The sequence below is a fragment of the Polypterus senegalus genome, chromosome 6, assembly GCF_016835505.1.
Source record: "Polypterus senegalus isolate Bchr_013 chromosome 6, ASM1683550v1, whole genome shotgun sequence".
NCBI lineage: Eukaryota > Metazoa > Chordata > Cladistia > Polypteriformes > Polypteridae > Polypterus > Polypterus senegalus.
Window position 1 is genome coordinate 114,965,700 of NC_053159.1, and position 27,814 is coordinate 114,993,513.

At 40.9% G+C, this 27,814-nt stretch overlaps 1 protein-coding gene across 1 annotated transcript in view; it reads right to left on the reverse strand.

Moving 5' to 3' along the window:
• Positions 1-27,814, reverse strand: part of si:ch211-283g2.1 (sodium- and chloride-dependent GABA transporter ine) — a 45,948-nt gene that overhangs the window by 1,129 nt on the left and 17,005 nt on the right. The window contains exons 5-12 of the mRNA XM_039755079.1: positions 23,601-23,735; positions 19,746-19,849; positions 13,798-13,922; positions 11,947-12,059; positions 11,583-11,723; positions 11,027-11,126; positions 4,410-4,510; positions 2,595-2,762 (exon numbers count right to left, since the gene is read on the reverse strand). Coding sequence (XP_039611013.1) covers positions 2,595-2,762; positions 4,410-4,510; positions 11,027-11,126; positions 11,583-11,723; positions 11,947-12,059; positions 13,798-13,922; positions 19,746-19,849; positions 23,601-23,735 — 987 coding nt within the window. The remainder of the gene's footprint in view (positions 1-2,594; positions 2,763-4,409; positions 4,511-11,026; positions 11,127-11,582; positions 11,724-11,946; positions 12,060-13,797; positions 13,923-19,745; positions 19,850-23,600; positions 23,736-27,814) is intronic.

A 27,814-nucleotide genomic window follows, 5' to 3' on the forward strand; every position in this document is an offset into this window, starting at 1 on the left:
GGTGCTCCCCTTGACGTCACTTCCAGGTGTGGCAGAAGTGTCAGGAAAGCCCCTGGAAGCACTCCGGGTCTTCTTGGAATTATTTCCGGCAGCACTTCCTGGTGTGGCGTAAGTGCTGCCATCCAGGATTCTCCAACTGTCCGGGCGCCCCCTGGCGGTGGCCACGTCCTCTCACGGGCATCCCAGCTCCGTCTCTGTGCCCTCCAAATAAACCCGGGCGGCTGCCCTCTCGTGGCCGAGGAGAAGTATTGTCCCAGTTGGGGACTGTCCAGGCATCCCGGCCGGGCAGTGTCCCCGTACATCTGAGACAATATATATATATATATATATATATCTATCTATATATATATATAAAATTCTAAGCCTAAAAGTGCAACAATTTTATGTGACGTTTTTATGTCACACTTTAAATCTGGCTTATTTTAAAACCTACATATATATGTTTGGTATCATTCTTTTCAGAATGTATCACACTTTTAACTGTGATGTTGTTAGATTTTCAGATTCTTATTCCATTTTTACATTATAAACTAAAAAAATATCAAGAACTCACATCCTGTGAGATGAGACTTTGTACCAAGAGGTTTAACCACGCCTGGGTCCAGAAATAAAAGCCAAAGAGTAGGAAAGCTGCTGTACAGGCTTTTAAATATTCAAAGCGCTGCACAAAATGCAGATCAAGCAAGCTGCAGCAAGCCAGTAGCTGATCAAGCAAAGAGGAGGTATAAAAAAAAAAAACACTATTTCTTTCCCATTGTATCACCCTAGTGTGGCGCAGTAGGGGTCATTCCAGCATGGAGTTTGTATGTTCTCCCCGTGTCTGCGTGGGTTTCCTCCAGGTGCTCCGGTTTCTTCCCACAGTCCAAAGACATGCAGGTTAGGTGCATTGGTGATCCTAGATTGTCCCTAGTGTGTGCTTGGTGTGTGGGTGTGTGTGTATGTGCACCCTGCGTGGGGTTTGTTTCCTGCCTTGCGCCATGTGTTGGCTGGGATTGGCTCCAGCAGACCCCTGCAACCCTGTAGTTAGGATATAGCGGGTTGGAAGATGGATGTATCACCCTTTAAGAAGGGATTTTGGAGGAGCAACCGCGTCTCCTTGGGGTGAATTCTGTCCTATTTGCAAAAAGAGTGTAATGAAGATGATCAGGCTAATATGGATAGGTGAGCAGTACTTTATTCATCCCTGAGGGGAATTTCACTCAGTGATATGTCTCAATTGATGCACTAACTGAAATTCATCAATAAATTGTTTAGACAGAGTAAAAACAGATGAAAGAAAAAAGGTGAAATTCTTTGAACTAAATTTATTGCAATGTTATTAAATTTATTACATTTCCACTCAAGTATGCTCTGTGATGGGTCAGTTTCAGATTCTCACCATCCATTTAGTGAAAAGAGGCTGCTTTTGATCTTGAATTTTTTAACAGTGCTCCTCAGTAATTGTTTCATTATATACTTAAATATTTAAGGTGATTTACATTAAATTAGTCCATAACTTTGAGAATGTTCAAAACTTAGATTAGGCAGCACGTTAACATAGTGATTAGCATTGCTGACTCTCAGACCAAGCTTAGTGGGCTTGAACGTTGAACACCTCATTGCTCTGGCTTTCTTTCCACACCCCTAAAGATGTCTAAATTAGGCTATCTGGCAATTCTAAACTGTCCTAGGTTGGGTGTGTGCGTGAGAGAGCTACACAATGGAGTGGCTCCCTTTTCTTTGCCTGGTGCTCAGTGCTGCTAGAATAAGGTATGTGACCCTGAATCAGATTAACCAAGTTTGACTATGCTAAGTCACTGTGAACTAAAACTGGCCCATTAAGCCTTCACCTCTAATTGCTCTCGGGTAGTTAGCCATCATTTGAACATTATGCCGCAAAACACGCTAAAGGTATAGCACATTTATTGTAAAGTATCAAACAAGTAGCTTGGTGATGTAGTCAGTAGAAAAGAAAATATAAAGCAGAAAAACAATGAGAAAAAGCCCAATGCTGATAAAATAAGATCCAGAAATGTGTTGCATTCGGAGAATGAGTAAATAAACATAAATTGAAGTATTGGTCTCATGTTAATTTAGGTACCTGTTAGAGCTAACATTAAATATTATATAAACATTTTATTAACTATACTGTTAAAAATAATAAATTATGTAAAAATAAAACTCCCTAAACATGTTAATGTTATTTTTTATTGTTTTGTACTATTTCAAAAATGCTATATTTTATAATAAGATTGTAATGGATACCTATATCTAAAGTGGCACCAAAATATCATTACATGGGCTACAAGTCAGTAAAACAAAACTGAACAGAACCTTGGATACAAACTTTAATAATAATGACACCTTTTTTCAATAAATTTTAAAAAGAATTCAAATGTATTGTCCTTGATAATGAATTATGTAAGGTCCTTGCATTTACTGAAAAATAATTGCTTTATAAACATAAGCATAATGATCCACCAGTTTGTAGTTGCCCGGTTTCATCCAGGGAAACATTTTATTTCCAGCAGTGCAAGTAGAAATACATTTAAACCAATTGGATCCAATTAATTATTATTTATTTATTTATTTACGTTTAATCCCCACCCACTCACCTCTAATGGAGGTCCTTTTAGTATCCAGAGAGTGTGCATGGCTCCCAAGGGAATCCAAATAATTGACCCCATACTGATTACCCAGCCCACTCCTTGGGCCCATGATGGGTATATGTAATCCACATAACGGGCTGGTTTAAACTGAATAACAGTAAAAACCAGGATAATCTGTAGGGGAAGATGATAATTTTATCAGCTGTGTCTTATTTTTGCATTGTAAAAAATCTCCAGAAATCTTCACCCTGTAGGAGGAAAAATGGCATCCCAGATGAGATGTTGAAGAAGCCATTACCCTGACTGGAGGAAAGCACGATGATGATTGGCCGAACAACAAATAAATAACTTTGTACCCAGTCAGTGTAAATTAATGGAAGGACCAGCAATAGTTGATTCAATCCCTCATGCAATAGGTTGCAGTGGTCCTCACATAGGAACCCAATCAGGACACCAGCAGGAATGCTTGGGAGTTTGTTCAGAAGTTAAGCCCTGTCAGGTCCCTGGGTATTGTTAGAGGGTGTTGTCTTGGGGAAAGTGACCTCCCTACTTTGTGTGTGGCCCAGGAGTACTTCTTGGAAGATACAGTATGACACCAGAAGCATTCCTTGGTCTGGCTTACAAAGAAGCCTGCTGCCATGCATCGACAAGTCTGAGTCTGGGGGCAGTAGGCAACAATCAGCGGAGCTAGAGAGCAGGAAGAATTGGTGCTTTATTGTTCATTTATTGTGGCACATTGCTGGAAGGAGGTCTGTAAAGGTGCTTTTTGGAATAGTCTTTCTTTTATTCCTGTATCATGGGTTGTGTTACCGTGTCTGTCGTTTAGGGCTCCCTGACGCCCCCAGGTGGTCATACCCTGTATCTGAGATCAATTCAATAATATCAGATTTAGTTATATCATAATTTTAAATTGTACTTATTCTCTCTGCAATTATTTCTGGTGAACTGTAAAGATAATGACACCTTTCAGTTTCTTAAAGTGTTTTTGAAAATCTTCACCTGGAAATATTCAGGAGAAAAACAAGTGAACATAAAGGAAGAATATTATGTATCTATGAGTTTGCCATGACTTCTATACTTTATACCTCCTAGTGTGCAGCCTGCCTTGGGTTTGCATATTTGTGACTTGTGCACCGATACTTCTGGGGTACATTTTGTACCACTTAGCTCAGGTCCTGAAAATAGATAGATGGATTATTTTGACATTTCTGTTATCTCCAGTTGTTTGATCCCTTGATGTTTTAAACTACTTGTCCAAATCAACAAAGCTAGATAATTTACGGTGTGCCTACACACTTCAATGTTCTTTAATAAGAACGATTTCTTTATATATTGCCTGGATATCGACAAGAGTGATTATCTTGTTGTCTATTTAATATGGTCTGCTTTGTAGTCTTAAATCCACCAATGTTTAATTAACATACATTTTTTATTTTGCTTAGCTGCGGTTTGTCAATCTAATTTCCACTTACTAACTTAAACCAAAATCGCGTGCACGTATCTGTGCATTAATAATGTAATAGCAGAAGTAATAACAGAGTAGTTGTACGGCCTCTAATGTTGTAGAGCAGTTGTAACCAACAAAAGAAGCCATAGCTTGAAAGATCTTCCCAGAGGCTCAGCACTTGCCTTTGTAGTTACTCTGATAAAAGTGACTTAAATTGGACATTTAATGGTTTTATGGCATCAGGCTATCACTGTTGCCTTATTTTTGAGATGGACTTCCTAACTCTGGAAACATTTGGCAGTTGAATGTAAAAGGTTAATCAAAATGTACACTGTTTGATTGTTTTTGATCTAGAGCTTTCTTAGAAACAATACCGTGACAAGTCCTGGAGACACCACAATCCAGCACATGCGAAAAAAGAGGCTTGGCTCCTTTCCCATCATTTCCTGAACATTCTGAGAGAGGCGGCAGACACCTTGACATAAATACACAAAAAATTATAATGTTAGGTCCAATAGACTTGTCAGGCTCGTGGATACATTCTGTTAAATAAATGATTTGACACTTTTCTCAAGATATAACAAATTTATACCTTAAACAACAGCAGTGAACTCCTCTTATCATCTCCACTTCTCCTGTTTGGTTGCACTGTTGCCTCTTGTATTGGACTACATTACTTATATACTTACTAACAGGAAATTGTTTTTAGAGACCAAGAAACACCATGTGCTTATTTTACTGTAAAGGAGTTTATTGAATTTAACACATATTCATTCCAGATTGCTTCCACACTTTAATTCTTCAAAAATTGAGTCATTTTTCTTTTAACTACAGAGACAAAATAGCTGTTCTTAATTGTTTTATGCTGTTGGCACTAAACACTGAAGGCAAAAATTAAACTTTTTTTTTGTATTTGTCAGAAAAGGTTTAGGGCAGACAGAGGATGGCTGCATTAGTGTCTTATGTGAAAAGAATAGCCCAATGAAAAATCTGTTCTAAAATCAAATACTACCTGTATACTGGTCACTCATTTTGTTCAACCAAAAGAATTCTAATCCATCTCCCTTAACTTAGTGGCAAAGTGGTGTTTACAGTGCCTATGAAAGTATTCACCCTATGAAAGTTTTCACATTTATTGTTATTAGTTATTATTATATATACAACAATGAATGACAGTGAATTTAAAATTGCGTTTTTGACACTGATCAAGAGAAAAAGACTTTAATGTCAAAGTGAAAGAGATCTCAGTAAAATGGTCAACAAATATCAAACATTAAAGAATCTTTTAAGTATTCACCCTCTTTAATATGACACACTTTCAGTAAATGGAGATCACTTGTCTGTAGTCGAGGGGTTTCAATTGACTGTATCGTAAATGCACCTTAAATGGAAGGGCCAACTTAAGGTGAGTCAGTGTCATGGCTTACCCTAAACAATGAAAACAAAACTCAAGAAGAAAACACATCAGGGGAATAAACAAAATATCCATGTGAATATCCTTTGGCGTAGAGGTAAATCAAGTATTAAGAAATGAAAAAAATGGCACAGCTTTAAATTTGCCTAGAGTAGTCAGCCCACAAAAATGAGTGACCATGCAAGAAGACGGGTGAAGGGTGCCAGCAAGAGATCTATGAAAGCAGCTACACTGGAATAGACTGTGAAAACAACAGATGGTGGAGCTGGTGGTAGATCTTAGGAGGCCCACGACCTTTATGGACCCCGAGATCATCAGAGGTGACTGTGTGCAGTGGGTACAGACCTATAAATACCTGGGAGTACAGCTGGATGATAAATTGGATTGGACTGCCAATACTGATGCTCTATGTAAGAAAGGTCAGAGCCGACTATACTTCCTTAGAAGGCTGGCGTCCTTCAACATCTGCAATAAGATGTTGCAGATGTTCTACCAGACGGTTGTGGTGAGTGCCCTCTTCTACACGGTGGTGTGCTGGGGAGGCAGCATAAAGAAGGACACCTCACACCTGGACAAACTGATGAGGAAGGCAGGCTCTATTGTAGGAATGAAGCTGGACAGTTTGACATTCGTGGCAGAGCGACAGGCTCTGAGCAGGCTTCTGTCAATCATGGAGAATCCACCGCATCCACTGAACAGTATCATCTCCAGACAGAGGAGCAGCTTCAGCGGCAGACTGCTGTCACTGCCCTGCTCCACTGATAGACTGAGGAGATCGTTCCTCCCCTACACTATGTGACTCTTCAATTCCACCAGGGTGGGGGGTAAACGCTAACATTATACAAAGTTATTGTCTGTTTTACATGTATTTCTATTACTCTTTAATATTGTTTTTTTTATCAGTATGCTGCTGCTGGAGTATGTGAATTTCCCCTTGGGGATTAATAAAGTATCTATCTATCTATGAAGGGGGAAATAAACAAATATCACAAGTGGTATAGATACATGCATTCAGAGTTGGATATTGTATATAATAATTTCAGTTCATAATGGGTTAGTGCTGATGCTTTACTGCTCAAACTTGCTGCATTCAAATCCCATGCTCAGTTGTCTGTGTCGAGTTTGCACATTCTCACATTATTTGCAGATTTTTCTCCAGGCTCTTTGTTTCCCTTCCACATACCATTAAATTCAGATGATGTGTTATTTGTGAATTCTAAATCAGCCACATGTAAAGGTGACTTTGACAGCCCCAGTGACTCCAATAACCATGGACTCACATAATCTACATACTGAAATTCTCATTTCTTTTACTTATTACAAGGGTAAAATGTAATATGAAGTATGAACATAAATCTCATGTGCTCTTATTTCAGGACACAAAACCATTCAGTCAAATGTACTGAAAACCATGTTTTTCATCATTCATCCCATATCCCACATTCTCTAAAGTTGCCCAACAGCACTGTGATCACTCATAATCTCTAGTGAAGACAAGCACCAAAGCTATCAAGATGGATTTAATCTTTTTGTTCTTGAAGGTCAGTTTACGTTTGTAAATAGCACTTTTTCATTAATCCAGGGAAGCTTTATTCTCTCTAATCAGAATCCATTATATTTGCTGTGTAGAGCACAAAATGTAAACCCTTTGTTCAGCAGATGTCTGCTTTTGCTCGTGACAACAACAACAACATTTTTTTTTATATAGCACATTTTCATACAAGAAAATGTAGCTCAAAGTGCTTTACAAAATGAAGAATAGAAAAATAGAAGACACAATAAAAAATAAAAATAAGTCAACATTAATTAACATAGAATAAGTAAGGTCCGATGGCCAGGATGGACAGAAAAAAACTCCAGACGGCTGGAGAAAAAAAATAAAATCTGCAGGGATTCCAGACCAAGAGACCGTCCAGTCCCCTCTGGGCAATCTACCTAACATAAATGAAACACTCTTTGTATTTAGGGTTCTCATGGAAGGACTTGATGATGATGGTCACGTAGACTTCTGGCTTTCAGTCCATCAATGTTGGTGCATCATGATGCTTTGAGTAGGTGACGAAGAGCTTTGGACGCCAGGGACTAATATTTTCCAACATTTCACTTAACTGGAGTTTGCATATTCCTCTTCTCTGTTAACATGTCATATGTTGTGTCATGTACCCTGACTTTATCTACATTTTTACTAAAGATTTTAATTGTTATTGATCTATCTTGATGTAAATGCAGACAGAGGCCATTTATCTGTTCTCATCCTCCTCGATCTGAGTGCCGCATTTGACACCATTGATCACAATATTCTTAGAAATCGCCTTAGTCAATGGGTGGGCCTCTCTGGCAGTGTCTTAAATTGGTTTGAATCCTACCTGGCAGGTAGAAAATTCTTTGTTAGTTGTGGTAATCACAACTCAAAGACACATGATATTCTATATGGTGTTCCACAAGGCTCTATCCTGGGTCCGCTGTTATTCTCAATCTACATGCTTCCGTTAGGTTAGATTATCTCAGGTTACAACGTGAGCTACCACAGCTATGCTGATGACACACAGCTGTACTTATCAATAGCTCCTGATGACCCAGACTCTCTCAATTCACTAACACAAAGTCTTACTGGTATTTCTGAATGGATGAATAGTAATTTTCTCAAACTAAATAAAGAGAAAACTGAAATTTTAGTAATTGGCAATAATGGATTCAATGAGGTTATCAGAAATAAACTTGATGCATTAGGATTAAAAGTTAAGACGGAAGTAAAAAAACTTAGGGGTAATTGTTGACTGTAATCTGAATTTTAAATTGCGTATTCATCAGACCACTAGGACAGCATTTTTTCACTTAAGAAACATAGCTAAAGTTAGACCTCTTATATCACTGAAAGATGCTGAGAAATTAATTCACTGTAACGCACTCCTCTCAGGACTACCCAAAAAAGACATAAATCACTTGCAACAAGTGCAGAATGCAGCTGCTAGAATCCTAACTAGGAAAAGAAAATCCGAACACATTTCTCCAGTTTTGATGTCACTACGCTGGTTACCTGTGTCATTCAGGATTGACTTTAAAATACTGCTTATGGTTTATAAAGCCTTAAATAATCTTGCTCCATCTTATATATCGGAATGTCTGACACGTTATATTTCAAATCGTAACCTTAGATCTTCAAATGAGTATCTCCTTACAATTCCAAAAGCTAAACTTAAAAGAAGTGGTGAGGCGGCCTTCTGCTGCTATGCACCTAAAATCTGGAATAGCCTGCCAATAGGAATTCGCCAGGCAAATACAGTAGAGCACTTTAAAACACTGCTGAAAACACATTACTTTAACATGGCCTTTTTATAACTTCACTTTAACTTAATACTGATACTCTGTATGTTCAATTCTTCATAATAACTATTCATGGTGGCTCTAAAATTCGTACTGACCCCAACTCTCTCTTCTGTTTCTTTTTCCGGTTTCTTTATGGTGGTGGCCTGCACCACCTTCACCTACTCAAAGCATCATGATGCTCCAACAATGATGGATGGATTAAAAGGCAGAAGTCTACATGATCATCATTATCAAGTCCTTCCATGAGAATCCTAAATACAAAGAGGACTGTTTCATTTATGTTAGGTAGATTGCCCAGAGGGGACTGGGCGGTCTCATGGTCTGGAATCCCTGCAGATTTTTTCTGCAGCCGTCTGGATTTTTTTTTTTTTTTTCTGTCCACCCTGGCCATCAGACCTTACTTATTCTATGTTAATTAATGTTGACTTATGTTTATTTTTATTGTGTCTTCTATTTTTCTATTCTTCATTTTGTAAAGCACTTTGAGCTACATTTGTTTGTATGAAAATGTGCTATATAAATAAATGTTGTTATTGTTGTTGTTGTTGATGTGTGTCAGTGACTAAATGTTGTGTGATTGTGTACTTTACTATTGACATATTTTTTGTAAATGAGCCAGGCACAATAAACTGGATTGAATTGAATATTCAGTCACTTATGGTCATTTTGCCATATTTGTTATTCTATGAGATAAGAAGAAATATAGTTCATTCACATAGCAGAGAAAGGAGCATATTTGTGTGTTATTATTTGTTGCTTTGGCATTATAAGCAGGCTTTGTTCTAAAGAATTGTTTAAACAGGCCAGTGCTTCGTACAGAACAAATGCAGTTTTGGAAATCTTTGATGAATATTTTAAATGCATAATGTATTATATCTAGGTCAGTTTATCCCGCAAATACAATAATCCTAATTAAATTATAGTTTCAGTTAACAGAATCCTCTACTTGTAGCTCAGAGCATGGTAAAAACAAAAGCCTGATGATGCAGTTCTCAAGTAGGAACAGTTAGCATTCTTCACAAAAAAAAATACTAAAGCAAATGTCCGGCTCCATCTCTTTTCACATTTCCACTGTAGAGATCCACATAGGTTAGCTTTATAGCAACTTCATGTAAGTCTTGAGAACGTCTGAGGGAGTTTGCTGAATGGATGCAACACTGCAATTACTATAATTTGGCTTTACTTGACAAAAGTGAGAATAAAGGCTTTCAGATCTTCAACACAGTTTAATGCAAAAGTTGTCACCTTTTTTCAGTTTATCAACACAAGATGGCATGGAGACATAGTAAGTTGAATGGTCACATCATGGATGCAGTGTCCTTTGTTTGAATCCACCTGCTTGTTATTGCTGTGGAGTTTTCATGTTCTCCTGATGTTTACTCGGATTTCCCTCCAGCACTCTAGTTTTCGTCTCATATATGCAAAGACCTACTGGTTAGGCAGGTTGGTGGTTCAAAATCGTGATGACTTGTGACTGTGGATCCTGCAATTAACTTTTTTTTTTTAATTTTTGCCGATGCCTTTATCCAAGTAAACTTAAAACATTTGAGACCTCAGAGTTTGATGTCCAGTATCTTCACCAGTATGCCTGGTACCGTGCCCAGGGCTGTCCCCTGTCTTGTGCCCAGTACTGCTAGCATAGTCTGCAGTTTCACTGGGTCAGAAATGGAATAATTGGTTTTGATAATGTTACTTTGTGTTATGTTAGTATGAAATAAAATAGTTGTCTGATTGCACATTCTGATAGTCTGCATATAACGTAGTTCACACCATCACTGTCAACATATCTGTGGAGTAACTGAAGTCTTTTAAAGCTAGAATGACTTTCTCAGACATGTTTAATCAACTTAAGGTTTCTGGCATCGGGTTTAAGGCAATAAACAATCCTGGACTGAGCATTACACTGAGCACATTCAAAATCACTAATTATTTGGTGCACACACTTTGGAAAAATTTGGAGAAGAACAGGTGTGTCTGGGGAAAATTTGCAGAAAAATGGGAAGAAGTTCAAAATTTATACAGCTAACAATCTGCCAAAGAGTTTAAACTTGGGGCTCTGCTAGTGTGAGGCAGCAGAACTAAACAATGTGCCATCATGCCACCCTGGAAATCTAGTGTATTTGCTAAAATATGCCATGGTGCAACATTTACATCCCATAATTAGAGTAAAAATGACACTGTTCATATTTTAATTAATTTTGCTAACCTACAGTAAATAATCATACATACTGTAGATATTACAGCTCTTACCGTATATCCAGCAGATTGCAACAACCTCAAAAAAAGCAAGGAACATAACAGACACAATGGCCGTGTAGTGGTCCATCAGCTGAAAAGTATAAATTCCAACCTGTTTAAAAAAAAAAAAACAACATAAAAACCAAAAACCCAAACCTAAAAACAATTTGGACGCTTTTAGAATTCTAGATTCTATCAGTCTTGGTCACTCACAGCCTGGAAGCAGGACAACTGGGAAAAATGAATATTCATCTGTTATTACCAGTAAAACTAATGAGGTGTGAATAGTCATTGAACATCTTTGGACACCCATTCATGGCCGCGTAATCCGTTTTCAAATTACAACAGACCCCATTGAACCTGCCATTGGTGCGTTTACTTTTTTACTACAACTAGAAGAAGGCTACAGTACGTGCAATCCAATGTTTAGGGTATCGTATTGTAATCTTTTTAGTTAGCTAATAAAAGGTGTCATTTTGCTTGGCTTTTCTCTAGAAAGAGACAGAAATATGGGATCATTTTCTCAATGCTGCTTTCAACCTGCGGGTGACTCGTTTCTTGTCTTCACCTGCATCACATGAGGAATCCCAAGAAGGAAGGCCGCTAAGCAGACGAAAAGAACAAGAACTTCTTTGTGTTTTAAGTATTTCAAAAGAGTGTTTCCCATTCCATCCATAAGGCTTGTAACCATTACTTCCACCATTGCAAACTGCAAATAAGAATAATATCTGTTACAAGGACACAAGTAAATCATTTGCTAATCAATGGAAAAACGTTGCCATACTAACTGATGTGATCAAAACCTCTGTTGACACTGTTGTGTTGTCCACTTTTAAACAGTTTGCCCCACATTTTTACATAAAGGTTTCTGTATAAGCAGTAGAACCATCAGTCTGAGTGAAGGATATTAACCACAAACCATATTACTATACCTGGCTGTCAAGTCCTAAACAGACAAGCATCACAAAAAATAGTACTGCCCAGAGAGGTGCCACTGGCATGGTGGAGAAGGCCTGTGGGTAAACAACAAACACCAGTCCAGGACCTGAAAGCCAAAAAAAAGACTTGACTGAAATAAATTGTTAGTTAACTTGAACTGACTAAAATGAAGCCCGTTTGGAGTTTGTTGCTTGATGTACAATAAAAGCACTGCAGTCTAGTCCAGTCATACATTTGCTTCATTATTTATACCCATCTAAACTTTTCCTGCAGGTCCTAAGTAGCCAGTGCAACTCGATTCTGGAACGTTCACACGCATAACAGGTTACAATGCATCCCACTCTTCTACATGGTACGTGCAACAACCCCATATAGTTTGACGCTGCATTCGTGTACTTTCTGAAGGCACTTATTCACTGAAGATTTGTGCAGAGCTGGAAACAGCATGGCTGCAATGCATGAACTGCCCTCAAAAAAGCTAGGACACTGAAGACACAGATAAACCTAAACTTTGTGTATAATCTTTGGATTATAGGAGAAAGCCCAAATTGGTGAGGGGAAACTCACATCAACACAAAAAGAGTCCAATCAGAAAGAGCATGGGGTTCAGGTACAGCTCTGCTTGCTACAACACACCATAGTATGTGCGTCTCAGGAACTGCAGGTCTGACATTGTGGTCAGCAACACAGGAGTGCCGCAGGGGACTGTACTTTCTCCGGTCCTGTTCAGCCTATATACATCGGACTTCCAATACAACTCAGAGTCCTGCCACGTGCAAAAGTTCGCTGACAACACTGCTATCGTGGGCTGCATCAGGAGTGGGCAGGAGGAGGAGTATAGGAACCTATTCAAGGACTTTGTTAAATGGTGCGACTCAAACCACTTACACCTGAACACAAGTAAAACCAAAGAGCTGGTGGTGGATTTTAGGAGGCCCAGGCCCCTCCTGGACCCCATGATTATCAGAGGTGACTGTGTGCAGACCTATAAATAACAGGGAGTGCAGCTGGATGATAAATTGGACTGGACTGCCAATACTGATGCTCTGCGCAAGAGAGGACAGAGCCGACTATACTTCCTTAGAAGACTGGCGTCCTTAAACATCTGCAATAAGATGTTGCATATGTTCTATCACACGGTTGTGGCGAGTGCCCTCTTCTACGTGGTGGTGTGCTGGACGCCTGGACAAACTGGTGAGGAAGGCAGGCTCTATTGTAGGCATGGAGCTGGACAGTTTGATATCCATGGCAGAGCAACAGGCTCTGAGCAGGCTCCTGTCAATCATGGAGAATCCACTGCACCCACTGAACAGTATCATCTCCAGACAGAGGAGCAGCTTCAGCAACAGACTATCTATCTAGTCCAACCGTCTGTCCACAAAGTAAATACTAATGGATATGACCACGCACAACTTAACAATACGGTTGATAAGAAAGAACAGAAAAAAGAATGCAAGCCTAACTTGTTTGAAGAAGACTACAGGTCAATTTTTTCAGGTGTTATTGTTGCCTTTCAAAAATGCGGAAATCGCATGTTCTAAAATGCTCTATATTTGTTGCAATGTAGTCATCCAGGAACTCTACACATTACAAAACAAATAATTTGCAGACAAAAACAGTACATTTTGGATATGAAAATCTATTTCAATTCTATACATACAGATACCATGCTAAAATCAAATTTTCTTAATGTTCTGAACATCATAATATGAGAATTTGAACTTAACTCGAAAATTAATTTTTGACCCCATCGCCAAGTTTCTATTTACATGAAAGTAAGACAGGTACAGCAACTAATAAAAGCAATTCATTATCCTGGATATGAGCTTCATTAGAACACCTACCGTCTACAGCGATGCTGCTGACAGGAATGTTCTGTAGGTGAGACATGTAGCCAAAAGCAGAGAAAATGACAAATCCCGCAAGTATGCTTGTAGCAGAGTTTGTTATGGAAATGGCGAGTGTATCTCTGCCAGAAAAAAAAGAAATCATGAATTAAATTCAATTATATGCAAAACAAGTCTTTTGCATTGGGTATAAACGTGCACAAATGATTCTCTGCGACTCAGTCAGTGTGAGTGCCAGCAGCACCTTAAGCTACCTTACTAAACTACAATTAAAAAAATATTTTTTTTTCCTCACTAAAGCTAAATTAAATTACCAGGATGCTCAGTTACAACAAATGTCTGTCAGAATTGTGATTCAGTATGTGTTGAATGCAAATCAAACTAAATACAACTGATTGCACTTTTCGCCCCACATTTCTTCCAGTTGCAATAAAATTATTCCTTTCTTAACAGATAACAAACGCTGCATTTTTCAGATTTTTAAATTAATGATTGCCTGCAACACCCCATGTGTTTTGGTTCAGCCAGGGTTCTTCCCCTTTCTTAACTTTATTTCTTGTTTATTTAGTTTTTTTGTTGTTGTTAATAAATAATTTTGCGTAGTGTGTTATTACCAACCACAGTTTGAAATAATTATAAAATATCCAGAATTTGTTCATGTAAAAGAGCCCCAGAATCCCAAGCACACCAAACTAAACAATCCCAGGTGTATAACTTCACAAAATACCTCTTTTCCAACCAATCTACAGCCTTTCAATAAACACTTCTGCTCTTCCTCCTCCAGGTGAGCTTTGCCTTTTGCCTGTCGACTCTGACTCGGCGGAGGAGGCTGGACAGCTCACTTTTATGTTAGACCTGGGAGTGCTTCTGGTACGGGGCATAGCCTGACGGAAGGACTTCTGGGGCAGTTGGAAGCCTCCTGAATCAGGGAGTAGTTCCCCCTGGCAGCACCCAAGGACCCCAACAGAGTTGTCCTGCAGAACTACAATTTCCGTAATCCCCTGCGGGCATTCTTATTGGGTTCATACCACTGCCATCTGTTATTTTGGGGGAGAAACTACTCTTTATATCCCAGGTCCTCCTTATTGTCTACTAATTTATCCCTTTCCATGGAATGTTAATTCAGCCCCTTTCTGGCTGGCTTATGCCTTCTTCCATACTGCCCTTGCATTGGGGCATCCAAGCTGGGAAAGCATCCAGCATGGCATTCACACTAAATAAAGAACATTTGAAATTTCTCACTAAATACACACAAGAAACAGCATGTGTTCCAACACACCTATGCCAGCCAACCCTCAGTCCTGCTGTATAGCTTTGTATGTTCAATCGTCTTTATGCTTTAATATAAGCCCTGAGCATCTGTGGATTTACATTTGGGAGCTGTCGGGTGGCGTGTGGGCTTATGGGGTATGGTGGGCTTGGGTCCTGAAACCATACAGTATATGCATGGATAAGACAGTGAAATAACAAATGCTTTGATCTTGCATTTTTCAGAGGTGTTCACATGTGAGGAAGCAGACAACCTCCCAACTGTAACAGGGGCTACTAAGTAGGTAGTTAATGACTTGGAAACTGTAGGAGTGCTGCTTAGATTAAATATGCTAAAACTAACAGATTACCAGGATCAAATAACATTTATCCTTGAGTGCTTAAGGAAGTTAGTGATTACATAGAGTACATAAAATCTTGACACATACTTTTTGAAAATCTTCACACTAAGGAAATTGCTAAAGACTGGAGGCTAGAAAATATTATTCCATTTTATAAAAAGGATGATTAGGCAGATCCAAGTAACCTTAGGCCAGCAAGCTTAACATGCATCGCAGGTAAATTAATGGAAGTAATTATTAAGGATAAGATCATGCAGCACATGTCAAGGAAAGGAGTACTAGCAAACGTCAGCATGGGTTCAGATGGGCGAGGTCTTGTTTCATTAATATACTGGAATTCTATGTGAAAGCAACAGAAGCATAAAGTAAGAAAAGTGGGTAGCATTGCCACCTCGCAGTTAGGAGACCCGGGTTCGCTTCCCAGGTCCACCCTGCGTGGAGTTTGCATGTTCTCCCCATGTCTGTGTGGGTTTTCTCCAGGTGCTCTGGTTTCCTCCCGCAGTCCAAAGCCTGGCGATCCTAAATTGTCCCTAGTGTGTGCTTGGTGTGTGTGTGTATGCGCCCTGCCCGGGGTTTACTTCCTGCCTTGCGCTCTGTGTTGGCTGGGATTGGCTCCAGCAGACCCCTTTGACCCTGAAGTTAGGATATAGCGGGATGGATAATGGATGGATGGATGGATATTATATTATGTATCTGATTTTCATGAAAGGTAATTGATAAACCTTATCAAGTGGGTCATTTTTGCTAAATCGCTTGTAATTTGACCTCTCCAAATTAGAATCATTGCTGTTATTGAACTATCTGGAGTATAAAGACATGTTTGGTCTCTTTGTAAAGGTAACATTCTCTAGTTTCACCCTTAGTAGTCAGAATCACTGTAGGTGTGACTGATCAAAAGTTATGCACATTAGAACTCACAGAAAAAATGAATTTTTTTGTTCTCGCCTAAGTTGTTTTGTGAAAATAAAGGCCTCTATAGCTGCAGTAGGTAGGTGGGGACAGAAACACACTATGTACCAACAGAATAACTTGTTGACTACTCACATTTCAAATTTGAAAAGAATACCTGTAAAAATGACATTTTTACACCAGTTTTTATGTGGGCATGTCCAGGTGCTTTTTAGAGGGACCATTATCCACATTTTGGAACGTATGTTAAAAGTGTAATAACTTTTGAATGCTTCAACCCACAGATATCAATGAGGGCTCTAATGAAAGCTTACACCTAAAGGAATCTATATCTACACACAGTGTCACTCTATTAGTTATGGAAATTCATATTCCATAATAAAAACAATGAAAAATACACATTTCAATATAAAAGTAGTCAAAACAAGTCTTATGGGCTAAAAATATATATATATATTTTATTTTTTACTTTTTTTTTAATAAAATGCACACAAACTATATACATTTTTTTACAAACTGTTACAATACAGCTCAGCGTTTTTCCACGTGCCACTGATTGTAGCAATCCCTAGCAGGCAGAAAGCACAAGGGCGTGTCACATGTCGCTCTCTGCCATTAGACGTCACCTGGTCCGATTGATCACAGTCACGCCGCGTACATGCATTTATTATTTAATCGAGAGTGTATTTACGTTTATCTGTACTTTTATCCATATTTAAAATGCGAAAAAACTAGGTGAAATCACAATAAACAACCACGCACCAAGTCTGCAGACTGGCACAAATGCCAGCTTCGCGCAGCTCGATCGGTTTTGTTTACAAGTTGGTATGGCAAGTTACATATCGGCGTGCTCAGCTGCTCATTGGCTGTAAGTTTGGAGTGACACTCACAGCGTCCAATCAAACTGGTAGATTCTACCAGGGTTTGGAGTTGTGCGTCATCGTTCGACACTCGTTGGCTATACGAGGTGCCAGTCACCCCCCAGACCCATCGTAATTGGCCAATTTAGGTGTCAATCAGAAGCTAACACTTCCGTGTAACATGCTTTAACATGGTTATTGCCGACAGAAACAAATTACGTCTGATATGACCAATAGAAATGAAAAAAAAAGTCGGAGCTAGTCTCGAGTTAAAAAACGTTTTCTGGAGTTTTTGTCCCTTTGAGGATCTATCGTGTGTTTTGGACCTAATCGTTTTACTGGATTATATTCCCTGGAGCCTTACGGACAGAATGAGATCAACATTGCTTGGAAATATTGATGTTTGACTTGCAGAGAGCCTTCAAAGGTAGTCAAAGGTAGGAAAAGTCAGCTCTTAAAAAGTATTTACTTCTCTGAAGAAAAGGATTTAGTGTCAGTGCTGTGGTTGTTGTGTGTCAAAATGGTTTATATCATCGGAAAGACGAGACTCTGAATTTTCATTTGATGTGTAGTATGTCGAGGTGCACGAGAGAGGGGCATGCACACATGGCTGTGATATGATTGTGACGTCGTAAAATCGTCGTTATGTACCGGGACCGGTACGTGTGCATGTTAAGGGGTAAAGAAGTGGGATGCAGGGTGTGGTTTGTAGATGGATATAAAATTAGCTCAAACACAGAAAGGAGTAATAGAATATAATCAATAAGCTGGTTAAGCTTGCAGATGATACCAAACAAGTTGGAAGGGAAGATGATGCAGTATCAGCTACATATCTACAGAGGGACTTGGACAGCACATAGAGTTGGGCAGATCTGTGGCAGATGAAACTTTAACTAAGTAGACTTGAAGTATTGCATGTTGAATGTAAAAATGTTAGACTTGAATACACAGTGTGGGGTCTGCAACTTGAAAGTACACTATATGAGAAGACATAGAAGTCATAGTGGAGTCATCACTGTTTACATCTAGGTGGTATACAGAAGCGATCCAGAAAGCTAATAGGATGTTAGTTTATACATTGCAATGTTTGGAGTACAAGTAAAGGAAGGCTATGCTCAAGCTTTATAACGTACTAGTGAGACCTTGCCTGGAGTACTGTGTTCAGTTTTGATTTGCATATTACAAAAAAGACATAACAGGGCTAGTGAAAGTCTAGAGAAGAACAACTAGGCTGATTCTGGACAATCTACATGAATAGGATAGATGAGCTCATTGGGCTGAATCTCATCAAAATGTTTCCAACAGTTGTTCTTTTATACTGTACTAGCAATGTGCGCCCAACTACGTTGCGCCTGTTAAAGTTGACTGTGAAGAGCTCCCTGTTTAAACGTGGCTGCCAGTCGTGAACTGGGCTCTTTGTCGCACAGCATTATGATTTTTTATAAGGGAAATAAAATTACAAAAGAAAACCCTTGGACTTTGATTCGGTAGGAACGGCCTACTCTGAATCACTGTCCGAACAGTAATTATGTGGTGGTGTAGCATTTCTGCTTCTGTCCGTTCACAGTCCGTCTCGTTCTCACAACGCTATTGTTTCCTCTCACGATCTCTTCTCAACCTTTCTCCAATCTCGCAGGTTGCTTTGTGGCAGTCCAAAGAGTAAGGCAATATACACGAGCAATGGTTATAAAAGGGGGACACATTGGTATCCAGGCTCTTTAAAGCATAAATAGGGATCACTTCACTGACATGTGAGCAAGCCACGGTACAACTGTGAGACGCACAGCACTCGCCGGCTACAACGTAACAATAATAATTTCCAGAACGTGCTGTTACGTTGTCATTCATTTTACCCCATGTCTTTCTTTCATTCATATGTTACGTAGGCACGTACCTTTTATCATCGGCAATGTCATTCTCTAACCAGGCCTCAGGAGCTAACCAGCGCAACACTGTCCACCACCCCTTTCATTATTCCGGCACATTGTTGACATCCATGAGTAACAACAACGTACTAAACTGGAAGGCGGTCTACGCATGCGTGGAATTTGCGGACAAACAAAGATCAAGATCTAAATGAAGATCTCTTTAGTTAATTTAAAGCACAACAATTTGTTTAGTTTGAATGTCTGTGTTTTGAGGTGTGACTGGAGTACTAGAGTCTTCAGTAGTATAAGCCTGGAGGAGATTCTTAATGCAATGCCTATGTTTTAGCTGTCTCTCTACTGCCATCTAGTGCTGCTTCTTCTAATTCATTCGCGGACAAACAAAGATCAAGATCCAAATGAAGATTATATATAGAGATAACAAGCTGCAATGAAACTACTGTTCTTTAATTCCTTATCAGTCACATCGATATGCCCAATAAATCAAGCATCCTTCCTAGCTCTAGGAGAAGCCGACTCATGTACCTTATTACACCAATGTACTCTATCATTCCTACACAGACTTTTCAAGCAAAACACCATAAGTCACCATCTCCCTCAAATGCAGGAAAGCAACTGTTTCATCAGCATTCATCACTCACTACAGGCTCTGTTATGTTGCCATTTCCAAAGGAGCCTACTTTAGGATGTTGTTCTCAAAGTTGTTATAGCTGGACATGGAGATTAGAGAACCAAAAGCAACGCCAATGGAGTTGAAAATCTGTGCAGCAGCATTAACCCACACCTGCAAGCAGAAGAAACAAAGTATTTAGTGTCAGAGATCTCATCAATTCACTATCTGACCGTACACCGCTCATTAAAGCTAGGAGGCAATAAGTTGGCCAGTTAAGCGTATGTGGAAATAGAGAAAGCTAAGAACAGTAGACTAGTCTCATGGCTAAATTTGCTTGTTTTGAATCAACAAGATGGATTGCGACTGCCCAATTTCTTTAAATGGACAGCAACATTTGTGTACGGTATATGTTGACCTTCACCAGCAACTTAGACCACGACATTGCAGGAAAATACCTATAGCCTCTCGAGTACCAAACCAGCATTTTTTTTAAATTGACGTTGATTTTTCCCTAATCCCAAAATGTCAGATTAGACTTTGACTATTGTGTGAAAATAAATGTGGAAGTAAACTCGGATGTGGCATCTCAATTTGAGAGGAGGATTATTCAGGTTGGCAGAAGACTGTGTACCTACATTCATCTGAATAGATTGACACTCTAAAGACGTGGTTGCCAACCTTTTTAAATCTAAGGACCACTTTTCCAACTACATATAAACTGCGGACCATCAGCTTACTGTATATGTAATATCCGAATGCCATAAACCCTTAATTGTTTTTATTCAATAGATGAATAGGCCTACTGTATATTCAATAACACAAGCTGTTAATTATTTGCCTGATGACAAGGAAATTGTATGGTCATAGTAAAAAAAATAATTTATACATGCAATGTATTGGTTACCTACAAAATGATTACCTACATATTGGTTAATTATGAGGGTATATCATAAAGTAAAGTCAATTTGAAAATTATGCGGTGATCACAATGGGTAGAAGCTGATGCAATACAACACATTTGCAAGGGCTTATGGGTAGATTGAAGACACACAACTCAGAGCTCTGTTGTTAGTCTATTTGAAGCCAAAGTCAAAGGAACATGGACACTCCACTGCGAGGCTGTACCACTGTTAAACAATGCACTGTAGTGAGTGAATGGTAAAATGGCCTGTATTTGATATAGCGCCTAACTAGAGTTCAAGAACCCCCCTAGGCGCTTTACAACACAACAGTCATTCACCCATACATTCATACGCTGGTGATGATAAGCTACTATGTAGCCACAGCTGCCCTGGGGCACACTGACAGAAGTGAGGCTGCCGAACACTGGCACCACCAATCCTTCCGACCACCACCAGCAGGCAAGGTAGGTTAAGTGTCTTGCCCAAGGACACAACAGCTGCATTCTCATGCCGGGAGTCAGGATCGAACCTGCGACCCTCCGATTGCTGGACAACCCAGTCTACCGACTGAGCTACTACTGAATGAATGAAACCTGCTGAAACTCACAACCCCATCACAAATATTTTGTACTGAATCAAATTCTATCCATTGCGGTCACTGTGTAATTTTCAAATTGCCTTTACTTTTGGATTTATCCTGAAACTACAGTATATAGCCATACAGGTCAATCAATGATTAGAATCACAAAATATGCAGTTATATTAAACTGTATACAGTCTCAAAGCTAGTTCTCCTTGTAAACAGATACACTAATAGCAGAAGATGACATTTCAAATGTAGGTTAAGTGAAAAGGAAAAAGTACATCAAGTGCTTTTTCACTCAGTGCTGGTTACTCTTGAGGAATTTGAACCCAGAATGTTGTCACATCAGAAGAGTCACGTCTCATTTCCTTGAAGTGCAGGTGTGAAGACAGTTCACTAATTTGTTCTGGCTCTGAAAGTGATAAGTTGTGGGAGCTCTACAGAAACAAATAACATATATATATTGTGAAAGCTAGGGGTCACTGTTGCCCCTTAAATCCAACAGACAGACATGCAGGACACAGGGTAAAAGCACCAAGAATTAATTTATTTTCTTTCTTCTTCTATAAATAGTGCCCCTAACCACGACGGCCACAAATAACAGGCAAATAATACACTAATCACAATTCTCTCTCTCTCTCTATTTCACAGGTAGGCTCCGCGTCGGTTAACTTCCTGTCTTTGCCAGCTGCTCTGTCAGAGCTGGAGGCGTGCCTTCAGTCCGTGGAGCAGCATTTGTTGCAGGTGCTACGTGCCCTCCAGGTGGATTTGCGGTTCCAGGAGATGAAGGTGGTCACGTCTATCGAAGAGCTACTGACGGCGATTAGACGGCGCAACGCTTGATTCTTCAGTCGGAGGTGTACGCCGGGGAAGGTGAGTACAGCCGTCCCCGTACAGCACAAGGGAGGGCTTGCCGAAAACGGCTGTGATGACAATGATCAGCAGCAAGTAGGCAGTCCTCCGACAGTGAAAGCGGCGCAGGGGGCTGTGCGCGCGATGAGGGGAGAGACAGCAAGAGGGCTGGCAGGACACGGGCTGTTGAGTGCCCCAGGTCCTAGCACCCTCCGCCCTGAGTTGTCGGCAGTCTCGCGTTGCTCTACAGGGACGCAGACGGGAAGGAGTCTCTTTTTACGCAGTAGGGAGACTCAGAGTCCCAGAGTGATAGGAGGAATCGAGGGGTGAATGCCAGTTTCTCCGATAGGATCGAACATGGTGCTGGGAGCACACGTCCGAGTGCTGGCCGCCCTCTGCAGGGGCAGAGGGAACCCATGACGTCAGCGGAGAGGAAAGGACTGCAGGCGGTCCCGTCTGTTACACCGACAGGAGGGACAGGAACCCACGGAGGGGGTGCCGAACAGGCAAGTGTGGGGTGCCGGTCGGAGGGGGGAACACTGCCAGTGCGCAGCACAGAGGGACGCCATGGAAGGGTGTCCAGGCAGCGGCTCTGCCCCCGTCTTTCTGTTTATTGCAGGACCGAACCCTGGACGAGCAGTAGGACCTGCTTCGTTGGGAACCTGCCCTCATACAACGGGCTGTCTGATGGGAGGACTCTCCGCTAGTGGAGGCTACGAGGAGGCGAGTGGCTCTAACCAAAGGGGCACGAAAACCTTGGAGGGGGTGCCAAAGGAGTGGGCCCCGGGTTGCCGGTAAGAGGGGGGAGCGCGGCCTGTGCGAGGCACAGGAGGATGCCAGGTGGTGGTGTCCAGATGGCGTCTCCGCCCCTATGCCTGTTGGGAGAACAGGGCCGGACCCCAGCTTCCCAGAAGTAGGACCCGCTTCGGGGATAAGCTGCCCTCGTGGGACGTGCCGCTCCTCCCGAGTGGTCTTTGCTGGCAGTGGGGCACTGTCAGAGGTGCCAGGGGCGACAACCCGGCCAGGACGCCGTAAAGGACCGGAAGAGGGCGTGCGCCCGCCCTGGATCACTTGGAAGCACAACCCTGTAGGGGCCCGTGGTCACCGCCAGGGGGCGCCCCGATGTCTTTGGAGCCCTGTACCTCAGCACTTCTGCCACACCAGGAAGTGCTGCGGGGAAGAGAAGAAGGGACACCCGGAGAGCTTCCGGGAGAACAGCCGGCTCTTCCGCTACACAGGGTCGTGTCGGTGGGTGATTGCCGAAATTCACTTGGAGCACATCCGGGTGCTAATAAAAGGGGCCGCCTCCTTTCATTCGAGGCTGGAGTCGGGTGGAAGAAGGGCGAGGCAAGAGAAGAGAGAGTAGAGGCGGCCCGAAGAAGAAAGATGTTGTGTGGCCAGGACTTTGGGGGGTTTGTGAGCACATAAGACTTTGTAAATATTATATATAGACGTGTAGTGGTGGAAAGAGAACATGTCTGCCTGTCTGTGTCCAGGCCACGTTCACACGGTCAATAGCTCTTTAGCTTTCTCTCCCACTAGAATACATACTGTAATAAATCATTAGCAGCCATTGTCATCTTACCTCCAGTTCTGTGAGCTTATTCCAGTCTGGAATGATATAGAATTGAATCCCTTTCATAGCCCCAGGAAGTAATAAGTTATTAATCAGGAGAGCCAGCAGGATGACGTAAGGAAACAGTGCAGTGAAGTACACCACCTGTGGCAAAAAAACAAAGGTGCCAATTGGTGTCCTCAGCAAGTGTTTATCTTAAAATGCACTCCATAGACAACTCTTCCATGTTTGTGCCAAGAAGAGGTGCTACAAACCTAAATTTTTATGGAAAACATGAAACAGATAGCAAAAGCACTCTGTATGAAATGTCATTCAGCGTTTGTCTATCACAACTGATACATTCAATTGTTAAAAAAAATAGTTTCAGATATTCTGGTAATAAAACATCACGTGAGATTTATTTTTCAAACTCACAAAGCATTAGAAGGGCATGTATTTCTAACATTTAATATCAATGCTTTCTAGACTAATACAGAAAATCAGAGGTACTGGTAGCAACAATCTTACAGTAAAACTTTAGTCGAGGTCTTGCAAAAATGCATCTAATACTCGTTTATGCAAAGTCCTTAGCAAAGACATCTTTTGATCTTGATCTTCATTATGCTTATAAAGCATCAGTAGATAGGTTCTTCATCTCTGTGAAGGGAGGCATTTTATATGCTATTAAAATTGCATATGAATTGTAAAGATTCACGGGATTCACAGATCTTGTACTAAAGCAAAAATATGTCTCTCATAAGCCACCTCTGACCATTCAAAAGTGAAAATATTTTAGTAGACCATATTGCAAAGATGAATAACCAACTTCACTGATGCTATGTAAGTGATATTAACAACAAAAGAAGCCTTTGTTAATTACTGGTTACATCAGACTAAAGGAGTAATGAATGCATCACTGCAGTATCTAAACTCGCGTTTACCAGTCTTAGAAAAGCAAAGCATGCGAAGCAGCCGTTGGAAGCAAAGTAAATGAGGAAGCAGACATCAGCAGACATCCATTGTGACGGACAGCCGGGTCCCATGCCCGGCAGGGACGCCCTTGCTGCTTCTGTTCCGGTGGAGTCGCCATGGGCAGTCCAATACCTCCCCCGGGACGCTTGGTGGCAGCCTCCCTGGCCGACGGTGATTCCCCAACCGCCCGCAGGGCTCCATGGGAGATGGAGTCCTCCACAGTTTGGTTGGGGCCCGGCATGGCCGCTAGGGGGAGCTGCCTGCTTCCCACAGCCCGGCTGGACGAGCTTTCAGCCCCACCCGGAAGTTCAATTAGGACCAGGTGGTTAATCACCTAGAATGCTTCCGGGTGGGCTATAAAAGGCCCCAGCCACCACCACTCGGAGAGCCAGGGTTGGGAGGAGGAGGACTAAGCTTGCGGAGGAGTGGTGGAAGAGAAGGTGGAGAAGTGAGTTTTGTGGCTTTGTGCTTTTGGGACTGTGTTTGGGCTGTGTGGCACGGGGAAGACGTGTCACACAGCTGAAGAAAAATAATAAAGCCTGAGTGTTTTGTACACGTTGCCTCTGCGTGGTCTGTGCCAGGTCGGGCGCTATATAGCGCCTTTTACACCATCCATCCATTATCCAACCCACTGCATCCTAACTACAGGGTCACGGGGGTCTGCTGGAGCCAATCTCTGCCAACACAGGGCGCAAGGCAGGAAACAAACCCCGGGCAGGGCATCAGCCCACCGCAGCATCCACTTTATAATAATTGAATTCTAGAGTTTGTTAAATAACTATAAAGCAAGGTAAAAATAAGAATCTCAAACAATACGACCTGATGATGTTAAAGTATATTTTAAGAAACTAGTTAAAAACTAAATACACACCTTAACATTTATACAGTGAGGTGCTTTTGAAGTACAGTACTACAATATAAAATGCAAACCAGTACACATGATTTTCTTCTTCAGTTTTTCAAATTTTAAGTCAGAACCTTTTTCAAATGTTGGTGACTTGAAGATAGTAATGAGGTGTAACACTAGACGCTGGGGTCTATGAACTCTTGAGGTCCCTGGGGTCTGATGTCATTTGTGCGCAGTCCATTTTTATAGCTCCTGTACGTCTGTGTTTTCTCTCATGTCTCCAATTTCCTCTAAGACAGTTGTCTCACGTTCGGATATTAAAACAGTACTTGTTTACTAATTAAAATAAAGTGGTTAGAATGAAAGCCTACAGCCACTGCAGCTCACTAGGATTCTCTAAAAGACTGGGAACCAAATGGCAGAATGCTGACTGTTGCAATGGCAAGCCTCGGATCTGTTCTGTTAATGGCATCACAGTTTCAGACTCAAGGCACTGCATCTTTTAAATATTACAATTCATTCCCTGTCCTTACCCACTGCTGTGCCTTTATACTATAAGTAGACAAGATTATAATACCAACCATTTTCCAACCGGCTGAATTCAAGCACAGGGTCACGGAGGTCTGCTGGAGCCAATCCCAGCCAACACAGGGCAAGGTGCCAACCCACTGCAGGACACACACAAAGACGGGCCAATTTAGAATCACCAATATACCAAACTGGCATGTCTTTGGACTGTGGGAGGAAACTGGAGCGCAGACATGGGGAGAACATGCAAACTCCACGCAGGGAGGACCACAGCGTCACCGTGCCCCCCAGATTATAATACTGGAAATAAAATAATTACAACAGAAGAAGTGAGCTACAAGCGCCAGCAGCCAGTGGTTATGTCTTCAGGGACACTTTGGCCTCGGTCTGTTTCACAAGTAGATAACAATAAATATGCCATCAAAGTCTTTCTCTGCTTGTGTCCAGGGTGATGGAAAAAATACAAAGTGCTGTAGAAATTGTGATAATACTGCATATCATATAATTCATTCATCAGTCCATAAACGTAGTCTAGTTTTAGGGTTGTGGGAAGCAAACTTGATGAGATGCCTGTTGTTATAAGTTTATTAATATTCCAGCCTAATTTGTACTCTTTGATTTTTCGGTAAAAAAGTCTGTGTGCAATTGTGAAAAGCAATCTGTCACTCGGTTGATATGTCTTTAATCATAACGCTGTACCAAAATCAAATGCAATACATATGCACATGTAGTTAACATGTTAGATCGCGTTTCATTTTGGCACAAATAATCTCCCATACAAATCAGCATTGACTGAAAAAAATGACATCAGCACATAAAGTCTAGCGAGAGTGGTACCTGCGTTAACGTGTGTCACAATCAGGTGGCACTATACAAATACTTGTGACAAACACTTTTGGAGTTGGTCAGAAACGAACAGCAATGCCATTTAATATGAATGGAAATGCAAATACGTTTTCTGTTCACATACAGCAGTAAAGTCATCAGAAAAGACAAGAGACTCGTTCAGGGCAGCAGCAGCAGTAGTCAGGTAAGCTGTGGAGGGGAGACAAACCTATAAAAAGTGAGCAGAGCGGCAACAGCGTGTGTGAAGTTAGATAGATAGATAGATAGATAGATAGATAGATAGATAGATAGATAGATAGATAGATAGATACTTTATTAATCCCAAGGGGAAATTCAGTTGAGCTTCCATTGTGTTACTGAGATTATTGTGTCTTTGGTGTTAAGCTAAAACACTAAAGTTCTTCACAGAAATGTGGCATGTCACCTTCTTTTCATTTTTGATTGTTGGGTCATTATGAGCTGCCAGTTTCCATTCAAAGTACAGATTAGTGCACCGTGCTGTGCAGATAGACGTGAGCAGACGCTGGGCACATGTTTCAATGCCAGGTGTAACTCTAATCTAATCTAAACTCTAAATTATTCAGCATATGGACACAATCTGTACATGAAACACTCATTAAAGAGGACCTTTGAGAAAAGTAGTGATCATCGCAGGCCTTACGTAACATGTTTTGAGTGTTTGATAAAGTGGGCCACTTTAAACAAGTCCAAAGGCCTTGAACTTGAATGTTTTGATGAATATTTATGAGAAGTCATCTTATTACATCTTGGCTGAAGAAGGGGCCTTAGCTGCCTGGAAACCTTACATATTGTAATCTGTTTAGTTAGACAATAAAAGGGGCATTTTGCTTCACTGCTCATTGTATTCATAATGACTAACACGGTACAACACCCTACTACTACAGACGAATATTTATAAAAGAAGCTACTGTGTTTTGGGCCTCCACCAAATTAATGTCATTCTGGACCAAAATTTTGAATTACCTTTCAGACAGCCATGGTGTCACAATCGCTCCTAATCTTCTAACAGCTGTGTTTGGTGTTCTTCCAG